This window comes from Myxocyprinus asiaticus, chromosome 6 (genome assembly GCF_019703515.2).
Source record: "Myxocyprinus asiaticus isolate MX2 ecotype Aquarium Trade chromosome 6, UBuf_Myxa_2, whole genome shotgun sequence".
NCBI classification, from domain to species: domain Eukaryota; kingdom Metazoa; phylum Chordata; class Actinopteri; order Cypriniformes; family Catostomidae; genus Myxocyprinus; species Myxocyprinus asiaticus.
Window position 1 is genome coordinate 51,907,610 of NC_059349.1, and position 15,670 is coordinate 51,923,279.

Sequence of the window (15,670 nt, forward strand, 5' to 3'; positions counted from 1 at the left end):
GACTTTAAAAGCTCCAAAAAATTGGCCCCATTGTACGTGCCTCACTGTAACCTCAATTTCTATTTTTTAAAGAAAAGGAAACAAGTCAAAATAAAACTTTTGTGGTAATCAACACTATGCCACAAATACTGTCGATTGAGCTTAACTTGTATTGAACCTGGGAATATTCCTTTAATGTTAATATGTTGGTACTTAATCAGCTCATGAATTTGTCAGACAAGAGTGAAACAGTGACAAACTCCCTCAAACTAAGCTTATAAAAACCATAAAAACTACCCTTTATCACTTGGTTTCTTTCATTAATATATGCAACTAATACATTTAAATATCCTAATTTAATTTATAAAAATATTAATATTTTTAACTGTTTTTTTTTAAATGATAGTGATTCTTGTATTATTATTATTATTATTATTTATTTTTGTATTTATTTATTTTTTTAGGAAAATTCACATCACGAGTATGTGCCAACACAAAATAAAAAAGGCAACCCACAGCAAGATAGTTTTTGATTTCACAACAAATAAAATTTATTCAATTATATATTACAAATATGTACATCCTCATGTAACAAGTAAATATTAAAATAGACATATTTTTAGAACCATCGTTCAAAAGGCATTATGTTGTAAAAAATAGGTTTTGTTGTGATCTCACATTAAAACTGTAAAAGTTTTTTATTTTCTACCGAAAAGCCACGACAAACTTTTTTTTTTCTTTTTTTTTTTTTTTTAAATGTGCGCAAGACACAAGGGACAACACACAAAAAGTGGATGTTACTAATAGACACAACAATGGCAGAAAAGAAACAGGACCACTTCAGTAAACCTCACCACGGTACAACTTTTCAAAGAGGGACGAACCTGCGAAAGCATGCACATTATAGAAATCACAAGTCAAAATACACCGGCTTTGATGAATGTCTAAGGGGAAAAGAGGAATAAAAATAAAAAAAGAATAAAACTAAACAAAAAGGTAATTCAAAAACACATGCTTAAGAGTTAAGCAAACATCAACAAACGACAACAACAAAGAACTTCAATGTAAAAACAACTTTGGTCCATTAAACATTAGACAAAAGAAAGTTTACAATCAAAATATTACTTTTTCTGTCCTCTCAGTTGTCTTTCATTTTTTACAAGTTAAAAACAATAATTACATGGCTATTTACAAACGCACAATCAGTATGTATAAAATAAGTTAAAAAATGAGGAGCACAATCTATACATAATCTATGAACACTCACTGTAGAAACATGTTGGATTGAGATCTCTTTCTTAAAGGCGAAAGTTTACCCCAAATGTCATGTACTTTCTTCCACGGAGCACGAAAGGAAATGTTAGGCAAAATGACCGTTCACTTTTTTTATTGCATCTTTTTTTTCTCTCTCCATACAATGAAAAAGAATGGTGCTTCACACTTCATTTTATGTTTAACAGAAGAAAGTGCGTCATATAGGTTTGGTACAACTTGAGGGTGGGTAAATGATGACATAATTCTAATTTTTGGGTGAACTAACCCTTTGACGGTGGAGGAAACATCTCCCCCCCACCCCATTTCTTTCGCCGAACTTCTTCACCAGTGGCGCTCAGGGTTAAGTGCGTTTCAGTTAGGCCTGCAGTCTATAAGAACCAATCTGATGTCCACCTAGTGAAGTGCGTTTGGACCAGGTACGCATGGTCAAACAAGCACTAGAACACGGACTGAACCGGCGATGGCTGTGAAGTGCAGCGCTGTCGTAGACTGAGCGATTTGACGTTTTGATTATTTTTCGTTCATTTTTGTTACTTCTCTGGTCATTCACATACGATACACGCACAACAACACACACAAAACCTCAAACATACATGCACGTAAACGCGCACACACCAACTGACACCCCCCCACCCCAAATCAAGTGCTTCGTGTTTTTTATTCTACGCTCATGTCGTGACATCATCACTGTCATGACCCGACAGCTACGAATTGTTCCGTCATGTCTATATCTCAGAATGGGATGCCGTCACGAGGTCATATTGGCGTCAGGTCAAAGTCGTCATTGACTTCCACGAGTGGGATGTAGAATTCGGGAATCTCGAAAATGCTGGTAGACTTGTAAGTGGCGGGATCCAGTTCCTGCAGCTTTAGCTGCCACTCCAGACGCTGAACCGCGTTTAACGCGGCCGCTTCGTGCTGCTGCCGCATCAAGAGACATGTCTGCGGAAAGACAGATTTACATCAGTCAAACAGGTATGCATGGAGCAATTCAGTATTAATGGTTTTGTTCTACTTCATATCAAGCGCAAAGCCAGTGGGTATGGCCATGAAGTTTTTGTATTTTCGTGCAAGTATTCGCCAAGTCTAGGCACAAGTGGGTATGAAGAAATTGTAGGCGCAAGACGCTAATGGGCTGGCTCAAGTGCCATTTAATTCTGAGGTTCTTCACCGGTTATTCCACCATCTGCATCCTATTATATAGTCCATTCCCTGTCAAGCACCAGCGATATACTGTAGACAAAGACAGCACATTCATAAGAAGTTGGTTGTGTAAATGGGTCACACTTTACATTAGATGGCCTTAACTATTATGTACTAACATTAAATACACACAAGACCATGCATTTACTGTGTAACTACATGTTGTTCTGCAAAATTCCCACATATGCTGCTACTGAGGTTGAGGTATGGGTAGGTTTAGGAGTAAGGGTAGGGTTAGGGTTAGGATTAGGGGTTAGAGTTAGGTTTTGGGGTAAGGGTTGGGTTAGGGGTAAAGTTAACAGTGTAACTACAAATGTAATTACAATGCAACATGTATGTACATAATAAGTACATTGTATCAAATGGTTAAGTACATCTTAGTTAAGGACACCTAATATAAAGTGGGTCCTGTTTATGGACTGTATGCAATGAACTGGGATGGGCAACTGGAGGCCCGTTGGCCGCTGTATCATTGAATACGACCCGTCGGACAAGACTGAAGATTGATTTTAGATCTTTGAAAAAGGGATTATGTAAAGATCGCATTCAGGCTATAATGTTATTACAACTATTGACCAGAAGAGGTCGCTTGTTCTTAGCAGACCTGCTGATCACTGTAGGAGTCTAGCATAGAACATCTAACACTTGTTCATCATTTATAAAGGTACATTGAGCTAAATACCTCAGTTTGTCAGCGAGCTAATGCGCCTATTGTTAACGTACGCAGGGGGAACCCATGTCTTTTGTTCGCCTGGATGCGAAATCTGTCATTAAAGATTTCAATTTGATTTGCAAATACACCATTGATCAAGTGATCAAAGAAACATACAGTATGAGAGATACGTACACCAGAGCTGATCTCCTCACAGATGTAAAGGGAGAAACTTTAAAGAAATGTGCGATGTCTGATTGGTGAAAAGTCTTGCGAATAGAGAGAATATTCTCTGACGCTCGGGACTGTTTGCTCCGCGCATGTGTTGGGTGCTGAAATGTTTGTATTAATGAACTGAAATGTTATGTTCTTGTATCCAGTACTGTTATTGATGATAATATTTGGACTTTGGTGATATGTAGATTTGAACTAATACCTACTAATAAGCTGTTTTATTTTAGTTCTTATTATTTTTTTCCCCTTTTTCTCCCCAATTTGGAATGCCCAATTCCCAATGTGCTCTAAATCCTCATGGTGGCGTAGTGACTTGCCTCAATCCGGGTGGCAGAGGACGAATCTCAGTTGCCTCCGCGTCTTATCATGTGGCTTGTTGAGCACGTTACCGGAGACATGGCGCACAACTCACCACGCGCCCCACCGAGAGCGAACCACATTATAGTGGTCACGAGGAGGTTACCCCATGTGACTCTACCCTCCCTAGCAACTGGGCCAATTTGGTTGCTTAGGAGACCTGGCTGGAATCACTCAGCACGCCCTGGGATTCAAACTAGTGAACTCCAGGGGTGGTAGTCAGCGTCTTTACTCGCTGAGCTACCAGGCCTTGATGAATGTCAGGTATACTTCTATGACAGTGACACACTCTTTTTATACGAATGAAAAAAAAAAAGTATTCTCGCCAGAATGTGGATGTATGCTCCATTAAATGAAAGAGTATGTTAGTATTATTAATCATTTTCATCCACTGACACTCAAATCACGGCTAGTATTAACAGTGACTGTATCGGCGCACTTCACTTCTTCCGGTCAATTTTGATTTTGAAAAACAAAATACATTTTCTTTTCCTTAAAACAGAAATAATTTTAAGAGTTTGGACATTAACTTTATTACACCTGCTGGTGAAATCTCCAACTGCAAATGCAGGAACTGAGTTTGTGCTAAGATAAGACGTGGTATTGAAACGTCTTGGCACAATGACCTATTTCTCAGGAAAATTGCACTTTGCGCTACTTCATTTACATACATTAAACCCACAGTTTGCGTGATTACACTCACAGTAGCGCAAACACTCCAACCACGCCCACTCTGGCATGAAAATTGCACACAGAATTAGCGCTCTCACGAAAATTGGATCGTTGCACATAGCGCTGTGCTTTGTGCACTCACGAAAATAGAGCCCTCCACCAGCATGTGGTATAAAGTCTATGTTCAAACTCTGAAAATACAGTGGAACATTAAATTATGTCAATGATGATCACTGTTGTAGCCGTTTTATGAAACAAATATTTATGAGATTTGTGTTAAACTTTCTAGAGATCATGGTTTATTTTTCAAATTATTATTATTATTATGTTTATATTTACAATTGTATTTATGATATAATTTGTATTCATATTTTTCCACCTGTTATCACAGAGTGATTTTTAAGCCACTGCAATAAGTTGGACAGAGTAAAATGTTTGGATTTGGTATGATTTTATTTTTGTTGATTTTTTTTGTTTTACAACTTCGTTATTTTGATTATATTGTCATTTCGTTAGAAGTGTAATTTGAATTTAGAAATATGTTTGGTTTAAAAATCTATTTTATTGAAACACAAAAAACAATAGAAAATCCATAGCCTATCTGTAATCACTGTTAATACAAGTCATGATTTGTGTCACTTGATCAATATGATTAATAATACTTGCTTTCTTGTAAAGACACTGACTACCACCCCTGGAGTCGCAAGTTCGAATCCAGAGTGTGCTGAGTGACTCCAGCCAGGCTTCCTAAGCAACCAATTGGATCGGTTGCTAGGGAGGGTAGAGTCACATGGGGTAACCTCCTCGTGGTCACTATAATGTGGTTCTCGCTCTCGGTGGGGCGCGTAATGTGTTGTGTGTGGATGCCGCGGAGAACAGCGTAAAGCCTCCACACGCGCTAGGTCTCCATAGTAACGTGCTCAAGCCACGTGATAAGATGCGCGGATTGACGGTCTCAGACGCGGAGGCAACTGAGATTCGTCCTCCGCCACCCGGATTGAGGCGAGTCACTACACCACCACGAGGACTTAGAGCGCATTGGGAATTGGGCATTCCAATTGGGGGAAAAGGGGAGAAAAATAAAAAAATAAAAAACAAAATACTTGCTTTCTTTATAATTTAACAGAACCTATATCCAAATCGTGACAAGAACCACATTTTCCATGCTTATAAAAGGAGGTGTGTCACTGTCACAGAAATATGCCTGACATTCAACAAGGACGCAGTTAATGCACAAAAGAATGTTAGTCCATATTTCTAATTCAGTTCTTCTAATTCATTGCATACAGTCCATTTACACTACCAACTTCTTATGAATGTGCTGTCCTGGACTATATAATAGGACGCAGACGGTGCAATAACCGGAGAAGAACCTCAGAATTAAATTGCACTTGACTCAGCCCATTAGCACTTCACGCACACAATTTCACAAAACCTGTAGCGCATGCTTGCACAAAAATACCAAAACTTCATGGCCATGACTTATAGCATAGCGCTGTGCTTATTGCTATTAAAACAGGGCCCAATATAGTATCATCAATAATGTTTGGGTCATTTTTTTTTTTTTTTGCCATTTGTAACCCTACAAATGGCACAAAAACAAAACAAAAACAGCCACAGCAACTAAAATATACATTTCCCCTTATGCGTTCATAGAAAATTTAACCTAAAATCTTCTTAAAGCCAGTGGGCAGGGTAATGCATAAACTGCACAAATACATTATTCATTTAATTTTACATAACATATCATTTTTCTTTTTTGTACCTTTAACTTGTCAAACTTGTCGTCTACATCTTGAAGCCAAGACATAAACTGTCTTGCATTGAACCGATCTCTAACAGAAGTTTTCCCATCATCACCCTGAAGAGCAAAAAGAGGTAGCACATTGTAAACGTAGCTCGTATTAATCAACAACATCAATATATATAAATTACACCGTTGTGCATTTTCATGGTAGATATTAAATCATACAGTGTTAGAATAGATAAATGACATAAATGAAGAAATAAAAATGCAATAGGAGTGTATTTTTTAATCTTCTAAAAACAATTTTAATATCTAAGAAAGATATCACAAACAATATCTCTTTAAAAGAGAAAAAGAAGGTGTTGACAATGACTTGAAAGACTTTAGAAGACATGACTACATTTACGACAAAACATACTGTATCTATGCGTCATTTGGGTCTTAACATTGCTGTCCATCTGAATAGTTAATAGTACAGATTCTTTAGTTTGAATTATGTCCTTACAAGATGGTCACTCACTTGGACGTCCTGGGGCATGTTGTATACTTCAGCATCCAATAGGACCGTGCAGGCACTGAATGGAAGCGTCTGATTGGCTAGTGTTCTTGCAGCACGGTAATGAACTCTCAAAACCTCTTGCTCATTGGATACAATCAGCTTTTCCTGGAACAGCGAAGGCACAAACATTCCATTAAATCATCTTTATTACAGGCAAAAAGAAGCAATCCTATTGTTTAAAGGAATATTTATTATTTAAATTATTAATGCATTAATGTAGCCACGATTTTTGCTTCTTGTTTTTTAAAATAAATTGGAAACAGTTGAAAATATTTTTTGTGGTTATCAACATTTTGCCACAAATGCCAACTATTGAGCTGAACTTGTACACAGAGCATTCCCTTAAAAGGCAGACTATGATAAAAAAAATAAATCAAAATAAATCTCCATTGGCTTCTGTGATGACTGTTGGGAACCCCTGTTCTAGAGGTCCATGTGCAAGTAGATGTATAACATTGTACTCATTTACCCTCTCTATGCTGTGCTGCAATCTTAGCTTCATCCTCATAATCTCCTGCTGTTTGAACATCTCCTTCAGTGGTTCAGATAGAGAGGGGGGTGGAGTAATCTATAAGAACAAATACAACAAAATTCTCCAATGGTGAGACTAAAGAATTCAGCACTGGTTCCATTTGAACTAAAAACATTTTTATGGTATAATATTTTGTCTTCTCGTAAACGAGAGAATAATTTAGTTATATAATCAATACTGACATAACAGAAGTGGTAAAAGCTTACGGTCGGGATGCAGAGCTTGCTCAGTGGGTTTCCATCCAGCAGGTAGGACCCATTAAATGTCACATACTCATCGTAGTACTGAGGAGCTTGAGGAATGACACTACAAAGAACTTTCCTCTTCTCCTCGATCTTCTTGCGAATGTGTAAGTACTCATAATATGGGTTCGCTCTCTCGGTCTGGTAAGGCTCGATCTCTTCAAGCTTCAATGCATCTACAATTGCAGCTAAGGACTGTTGTGTCTTTTCTTTGACCTGCTGAGCTGTTAGGTTCGTTTGTGCTTGAAGCAAAACCCTAGGCATCTTTCGTTTCCTTGGATGGGTCACCTGGATATCACCTTCCTCTTCCACGAGTCGAACTTTGGTTTTGGCCCCAGATGTATCGGAATCTCTTTCCACAACGGATAATGGTGAGGAGCTTCCTGAGGTTCCTTCACTAGGTGGCTCTACCTGAGGATCTTGCTCAACTCCAGTGTTGCTTTGACCTTGTTCCCCACTAGCCTGAAGGTCTGATTTTGCAGGCAGCTCCTCAACAGCAAGCTGGTCTGACATCTCTACATCTGCCTTACTTTCAGCTAGAGCTTGGGTTGTCACACTTTCTTCTGAGGATAAGACTTTTGTGCCATCTGTCTCTGTGACTCGTTTCTCGTCTGAAACCTCTTCAGACAATTCCATTGAATCTTCAGGGATCCTTTCTGGACTAGTGCAGTGAGACACATTCGTTGACGTTGAAAGCAGGCCATCTTCAAGTTTCTCTGTTTGAGCATCAACTGTAACCAGTGACTCACTGGAGAAACTTGTTGTACTTTCTTCTTGGACACTTTCAGAATTATTTTCTGTATCCTCCTCTACGTTGGTGGTTCTCAGCAGTGGTTTAGCAGTTTCCTCAGAGCTGGATCTGAACGAACCAAAAGATGAGTTTGCAGTGCTTGTGTTATCTCTTCTGGAGATATTTTCCCCAATCTTGTCCAGTTTGTTCTCAGCAACAATTAAGGGTTTCTCTTTCTGCTCTGGTCTCAGACTACAGTTGGCTCTCTGTGTCTGCTCATTGCTGGAATATAGGGCAGTTTCCCATTGCTGGCTACTTGAATGCAAAAATGCATTCTTGTCCAAAGTATTCGGTGTCTGAGAGGACTGAATTGATACAACTTGTGATTCAACACCTAATGTAGAATCCTTGTTGGAGCCCTCTGTCATTACTGTACCAGACACATCAAGCTGACCAAGACCGGGCTGCTCTACTTGACTACCAGTGTTGCAAGAATGGCTGTTCTCCAAATGGGTCTGAAACACACCATTATCCTGTGTGTGGCCACCTTGTTGGCTGCTAAGGTCTGCTAAGTGTGATGAAGACTGAGCTTGACAAACAGAAGTGATGCCTTCACCCTCAGTACTAGTTGTCTGACTTTCGGCATCTGGAAGAGTACCAGTGAGACTTTGACTACATCGAGTCTCCTGAACGTGGGTTGCACTAATTTCTGTCTGATGCACTGCAGCTTGCTCATTGCTTGGGTGTGACGCAATACTAATTTTCTGGGACTCTTCACTTAGTCTATTTTCTGCTGGTTGCACCTTGGCTTCTTCATCCAGAATTGCCCTTAAGCATGGAGAAGGATGCCTGCTTGACAATGGTGTGCGATTGCAGAGAGCTGATTCGGGAAGACTGCAAGTATCTTTATCATGAACAGTAGGTGACCTGGAGGACTGTAGAATGTGGGAAGACTGCAGGAAAGATGGCTGTGAATCTGAAGCTTCCATGTTGAGGTCAGAATCATATTCAGTGGGTCTAGGGGTTAATATGGTTGTCTGGCAGGAGTCTTCTGAGCTTGCCACAGACATCATGGATACGGATCTTGACATAAGGCCAGATTTTTCACTCTCTGGTCGTGGGGATCGACTAATGTTGTTTTCTATTACTGGACCATTCTTTCCAAAGGACGAGAGATTTTTCGTATCTAGCGAGAGCGTTCTTCCACTGGTGGCATCTTTTAAGGTCTTCTCACAATGACCCTCCGAGACTTCTGAGCTTTTGGAGCGAGTTAGTTCCTTGGTTACACAGGGCTCACTGGACAGAGGAGTTTTCATTTTATCCTTGCTTTTCTGTTTAACTAGGTCAATTCCTGGCCGTTGTTTTAGTCGTTCCCTTTCTTTCTGCTTGATTTTCTCTAAGTGTTTCTTGTGCCACTGTTCAATTTCCTGGTCCTTGAGACTAAGCATGCGTTCAAAGCTGGTCTTCATGAGATCATCATTGACCAACCTCTTTTCTTTGGGATGAGTATCCTTCAGAGCAGGTGCAACTTTAGGTTTGGAATCCACTTCACTTGGTTTCGTCTTGCTAATTTTGCCATCTCTATTCAGCTGTGACCGGTCTTTATCTTTGTCCTTGTGTCGATCTCGCTCGCGGTCTCGATGCCTTTCAGACTCCCGTTCCCTTTCTCTTCTATCTCTGTCTTTCTCTGAAGGCTTCGTTAGCTCTTCTTTTGATTTACATGAGATGACCTTATTGTTCTCAGAAATGTAGCCTTTCTTCTCTTCCAACAACAACTTGAGATTGGAGTAGGATGTGGAAGAGGGGGTGGGCTCTTTCGATTTCTCTTTCTTCCTCTTGTCAGAATCTTTTTCCTTATCCCGTTCTTTTTCCTTAGTGCGGTCAGATTTGCCATGATCCGTGGTTTTCTCAGGGGCTTTTGCTTTCTTTTCAGAACTTGTTTTATCTTTGTGGTCACCAGAAGAATGCTCTTTCTCTGCTCTTTTGTCAAGCTTGTCCTTATTCTTTTTGTTTTCCTCATGTTTTTTCATCACTGACATTACCTTGAGCTTTTCACTATCTTTATGGCCCTTCTCATTGGGTGAATGTGAAATGCTTGTTAATTTCTTCTCCTCTTTCCATCGATCTGAGGAGTTGTGCAATTCAGGCTTGTCAGCTGAATGCTCAGATTTGACTTTCTTGTCTTTATCTGCATGCTTTTTATCAGACTTCTCAGGCTCCCGATCCTTTGTTAGCACACGCTTATCATTTCTCTCTCGAGTGTTCTTCTCTACAGACTCCTGTTGATCTTGGTCAACCAAAATCCCAGTGACCGGCTTATCATCTGCTTCCTCTTTCACTCCAGAACTGTGTAATGAACCCTCAGAAATTCGTCCAGAGCCAAGGCCATCAGTCTGGTCATCAATTTCATCTCCCCTTCCATCCTTTCCACGCTCGTCTTTGAGGGGAACCTCCTTTTTCTCTTTTTTTATGGTCTTGTCCTTTTCTCGCTCCTCCTTTGGCCTTCTGTCCTTGCAGCTACTGCTGCTCGAATGTTTGTCTTTTGATGCCCCTTTTTCCTCTTTAACAGGTGATGATTCTGAAGATTTCAGAGGAGATCCACCACCAAGCATCTCACATTTACCAGTGAGCTCTTCATTCTCTTCACTTTTGAAGAAGTTCTCTTTCCAAAACTCCCGATCGAACTCCATATTTTTATGTCCATCTTTGCGGGCCTCTTTCTGCCGATGGCGATTCCTCTCGGCCTCGTACTCTTTCCTGTACTTTTCCTTCTCCTTGTGTTTCAGTTTGTGCTTCTTAACAACTTTCCCATCTTTGTCAGTCTTCCTGAATACACCCTCAGAACTCTCCATACTGTTGCTAAGACAACTGTCTTTGAAAGGACTGGAGCTACCATCATCTACATCTAAGCTGAGCTCTTTGTGGTGATGCTTGCTTTTCTCCTTGTGTTTGCAGCTCTTACTGCTTGAACCTTCTGTGCAGAAGTCCGACTCTGTGTAGTGGTTGTACTTGACACTGTCCACTGGACAGGACCCATCGCCAGTTGAAACACACATCTTAGCATTTTCTTGTTTCAGAGGGGTTGTTTGCTTGTCAGTTTGGTTGTGGTTCAGCTTTGGGGACTTGACTACAGACAAGTGAAACAGGTGGACCGATGTGTCATCCTTTGCACTGAACGACATTTTGAAGGAGTCCTCTTCCCTGACACCCTTATCAGAATTGTCGGACACAGTGGCCGTGGAAAAAATAAGGGATTTGCTGTTCTCTTTACCATCTTCTCGAACTTCTTGGTTCTCCTTGTTTTTGCTTTGGCTCTTGTTCTTTTTCTTCAGTTTACCTTTTTCTTTCTGCTCCGCTGGTGTAATATTGAGACTTTCTTTCTTCGATCTATTGTCAGTTTTGTGACCATCTACGCTGACCGACCTAGTCGGCGAGCTCCTTCTTTCTGATGGCACCTCGGCTTCATCGCTTGAACTTTCTGAACTACAGTACACACGGGTTGCCTTTGTTTTTTTAGACTTGCACGCCAGCATTGACTGGTCGCTTTTGCTGCCCTGTTTGGAAGCATAGTGGTTTCTTTCCTTCTCCTCTTTTTCGTTTTGGCGGAGCTCTCGCCTTAGGATGTGTCTGTCATTAAGTGCTTTACTCAGGTCATCCTCCTCTTCCTCATCCTTGAACTCATATTCATCTAGCCCTGACAAGGATGATGAGGCCTTCACTGTCGTGGATTTATTGTCAGAGTCTTTTTCAGCATCAGAGTATTCCATGTTCTCATCTACACTGGATGGATTAACAGAAGGTGGGTCCTCAGATTCTGTAAAAAACAAAATAGTGGACAAAGGAAATAAATAAGACAGTATTATATGAGATGTCTCAATTAAAGGGATTTTTGGGGCTAAAAACAACTTGTCAGGGCAAGTTATTTATCAAACCTTCCAACTCTACTAAACAAAAATGAACATGGCTACTTTTGCTTGATATCCATGTGAGGATACATGGAATTGGAATTGATGTGATGTAACATTTCATAAACTACTGTTTACAAGGAGCAAACTCCACCATCAGAAATTGTGTCGGTAACACACAACCAGATGTTTATCCACCTAGTTGTACCACCTTAAAAGTATAAAACAAGAATTCATGTTCTGCGGGTTTACAAAAATACAAGCTTTATATTTCTGCTTTTAAACCCACTGACCCACTTACCTGCCAGGCTTCCATTGCATTAATGTAAACACATTTTTGTTCATTTATACACTCTGAGGGCAGAACAAACATTATTTTATTTGGTCATCAACAACATTTCCACCAATCCTGGCAAAAGAGCTTAAGTTATATTTAACCCTGAATATTCCTTTAATAGTCACTAAAAAATAAAGTACAAAAGAACTAGCACTTGCATCAGCACAGACAAATCTCCTGCCAGCAGTGTCCTTACCCGAAGAGCTCTCTTCTGGTTCTGACAGAGGGATCTCTCCCTTGAGTAATTGCTCAACCTCCTGAGAGTCAGCAACATCAACCGGTCTCTCTCCTCTCTTGTTGGCCTGGAATGCATTGCCTCCATTACACAATAGCAGCTTCACAATCTATGAAAGTTTGGAAAAACAAAACAGAGAGAACATGTACACACAGTTGAATGAGTGCATAAAAAAAAACTCACGAAAACTGTCAAGAAATGTCCGGATCATATTTCACCCCTACATCAAAGGAAAAAGCAAGAAATATGCAAAACATATTTTTACATCTTGGTAGTATTTTTTGTACTGAATTAAAAAAAAATAAGAATGTGTCCGGACAGGATCATTTTTATTACTGTATTACAGTAATAAGAATGAGATTTTTTCCATTAATGAGTCTTAATGGTCCTAAAATATAAATATATGCGCTTTTCTTTATGCAAAAAACTTATGCTTCATTCTAGGGTGAAATATGACCTGGGTAATTCTTTGTTGCATTCATCCTTACCCTCACACCTAAGTCTCTGTATAATATGCCGCTATGCACAATTCAAAATATACAATATTTCCTAAGGCACTAATAATTTCTTTAAATGTACTATTTTAAAATTATAGCTTGATACTTACATCTTTATGTCCACTGCTGGATGCGTCATGAAGCGGAGTGTCATCGTCCAGTCCCTGCGTGTTCACTTCCGCTCCTGCACCAATCAGAACCTTCGCTACATCATAGTAACCAAGGTTACAAGCTTCATGGAGAGGCGTCCAACCTGAAAAAAATGACAAGTCAGTACAAGCAACTGGAAAATATGGGAATAAGGAAAATACATTTGGTTTAAAACATTCTTTCAATAAATTTAGATGCAATATATCAGTGCAACCAAATAACTACAAAACTGCACTGAAAATTTTTCGTAACTAGTTTTTAGTCTTGCTTTCCAGTAAAAAATATCTAACCATCCTTAAAACGAGATTTACTTGATAAACAAAACTGTGCTAGATAATAAGACTTGTTTTCAGAAAATACTGAGTTAAGTTTATTTTTCTCACACCATTGGCTAACTGTTTTATTCTTCTTGATTTATACAAAAATCACATTAAATTTGGTTAGATTTATGCTTAAACTGAAAAAAATTAATTAAAAAAAGAGACTTAATTTAAGATATATTCTCTGAACATGTCTCTGATCATCTTTCTTCAAGTAAATTATTTTAAGTATATTTAGATATATTTACTGGACAAAAAAATAAATAAATGAATAAATAACTTTTGTAATGTGACAAAATGACAGATTCTGAAAGCCTGACCTTTTGATATCAGAACCACTTGAATTTATTTTTACTTTACAGTAGCAACAATAACTGAATAACTATTGTATTTTGTCTTAAATTATGGGTATCATGCTATAGTTCTGTAAGGGCTTATTAAACTACAGACAGCTCTTGCTATCAGCTGGTGGTATAATTCAGTAAATGTCCATAAAATACACACAGTCTCACCTGCAAAATCTTTGACATTTACATCCGCTCCAAGGCTGATGAGTTCCTTCACCTGTTTGACATCCCCCCTGATCGCAGCCATATGCAGCGAGGTCTCCCCTCTCTCGTTCCGTTTGTTCACTTTGTCTTTCTGCCGTGAGGACGAGCTGCTAGCTATCTTTTTCTGCATTGGCGGCGTTTGAGACGGGTGGCTTGGCATCGTATCTGACATTACAACACCATTAACAAGAATGTCAAGGTCATTTGATTTATCTGAATTGTCAATCTGACCTGACTAGATTAAAAAGGAAGCGAGTGCTCTGATAAAAAAACTATTTACTACATTATCATTATGAACATAAAAGAACTGGCCACTGCAGGTTAGTGTGCGAGACATTATTGTAGTAAATATGCAAATAACTTATACAGTTGAAATTTTCAGGTGTAAAGAATATTTGGCAAAAGACTCACAAGAAAACAGAGAACAATACTTTGCATATTGGCAAATAGTTATTTCTTAATCAAGCCATAAATGTAAAAAGAAAAGAAAAAGCTAATGGGGTAAGAAAAACGTAATTCAATATATATTCTCTGAAAACAAGTCTTTTTAGATATCAACGAAAATACCAATGACGAAAATTTAAGAAACATTTTTATATTCGTATAACATGGGCAAAATATTAGATTTCTTTAAGCCAAAAACAAAACAAAATACAAAACAAAAAATACACTTTATATATATATATAAAAATGCATAAATGATATGCATACATTTTTAATATATACACACTGCATATCTTAATAGAATATGCAGTGTGAATGAGTATCAGCTTCCAAAAGTAAAATATCAGGGAGAAAAGAGTTAAATGTTAACACAACAACAGTGCAACAGGAGTAGGCACTAGGAGGTCTGCATCCCCTACCTGGACTGTTGTCTCTCGCTGTCATCTGCATTACAAGCGCCATCTGCTTTCGTTCTGATAAAGGATAGCCGAACAAAATGTTCACAGGGGTTGACTTCTTAGTCCCCGACTCCTTCTTAACCTTCTTCTTATCCGGAACATCTTTGTCTACAAAAAAAACAAGAAAATGATAAACGATGGATGAGCACGGCTTTTCACTTGCATTTTATGCATCTGATTTCCTAAAAAATGTCAGCTTCTGATGCAAGCAGAAGGAAATTTGATGAAAACTGAAGAAGTTTAACTGTTGCCAGCCTGGTAGAGACATGCATTGCCCATTTATCACCCCTACCACAAGTCTAAGCTCTATTGAAAAGCATGCGATTAAAGTAGACGCAGCAGATAAACCTGAAAATGTGTCTGCATTTGTGCTTCATTTAAACCGAATCACTTTTTAATGATGAAAGTAAAGATAGTTTTTAGACACCTCTCTACAATACATCAAATTTCCGATCTTGTAACAAAAAATGGTGCTACCAAAGTCAGGGTGATGCAAAAAGGCAGACAGACAGGCCATGTGGTAGAAATAAGTGTACACTTTAGACCAGAAATGCAAGTACGCAGCCAAGGTATTGTAAGCGGCAGCCCCGC

At 39.0% G+C, this 15,670-nt stretch overlaps 1 protein-coding gene across 6 annotated transcripts in view; it reads right to left on the bottom strand.

The window, feature by feature from the left end:
• Nucleotides 1–505: 505 nt before the first annotated feature.
• Nucleotides 506–15,670, bottom strand: part of ankrd12 (ankyrin repeat domain 12) — an 86,631-nt gene continuing 71,466 nt past the window's right edge. For 4 of the 6 annotated variants that reach the window (XM_051700606.1, XM_051700601.1, XM_051700602.1 and 1 more), the window contains 9 exons: nucleotides 15,041–15,187; nucleotides 14,139–14,342; nucleotides 13,267–13,409; nucleotides 12,621–12,768; nucleotides 7,417–11,996; nucleotides 7,148–7,246; nucleotides 6,625–6,783; nucleotides 6,138–6,233; nucleotides 506–2,196 (listed from right to left, as the gene is read on the bottom strand). In XM_051700606.1, the coding sequence (XP_051556566.1) occupies nucleotides 2,011–2,196; nucleotides 6,138–6,233; nucleotides 6,625–6,783; nucleotides 7,148–7,246; nucleotides 7,417–11,996; nucleotides 12,621–12,768; nucleotides 13,267–13,409; nucleotides 14,139–14,342; nucleotides 15,041–15,187 (5,762 nt within the window). In that variant the 3' untranslated portion in view covers nucleotides 506–2,010. The remainder of the gene's footprint in view (nucleotides 2,197–6,137; nucleotides 6,234–6,624; nucleotides 6,784–7,147; nucleotides 7,247–7,416; nucleotides 11,997–12,620; nucleotides 12,769–13,266; nucleotides 13,410–14,138; nucleotides 14,343–15,040; nucleotides 15,188–15,670) is intronic. The other 2 variants (XM_051700607.1, XM_051700605.1) reach the window with 1 other exon arrangement.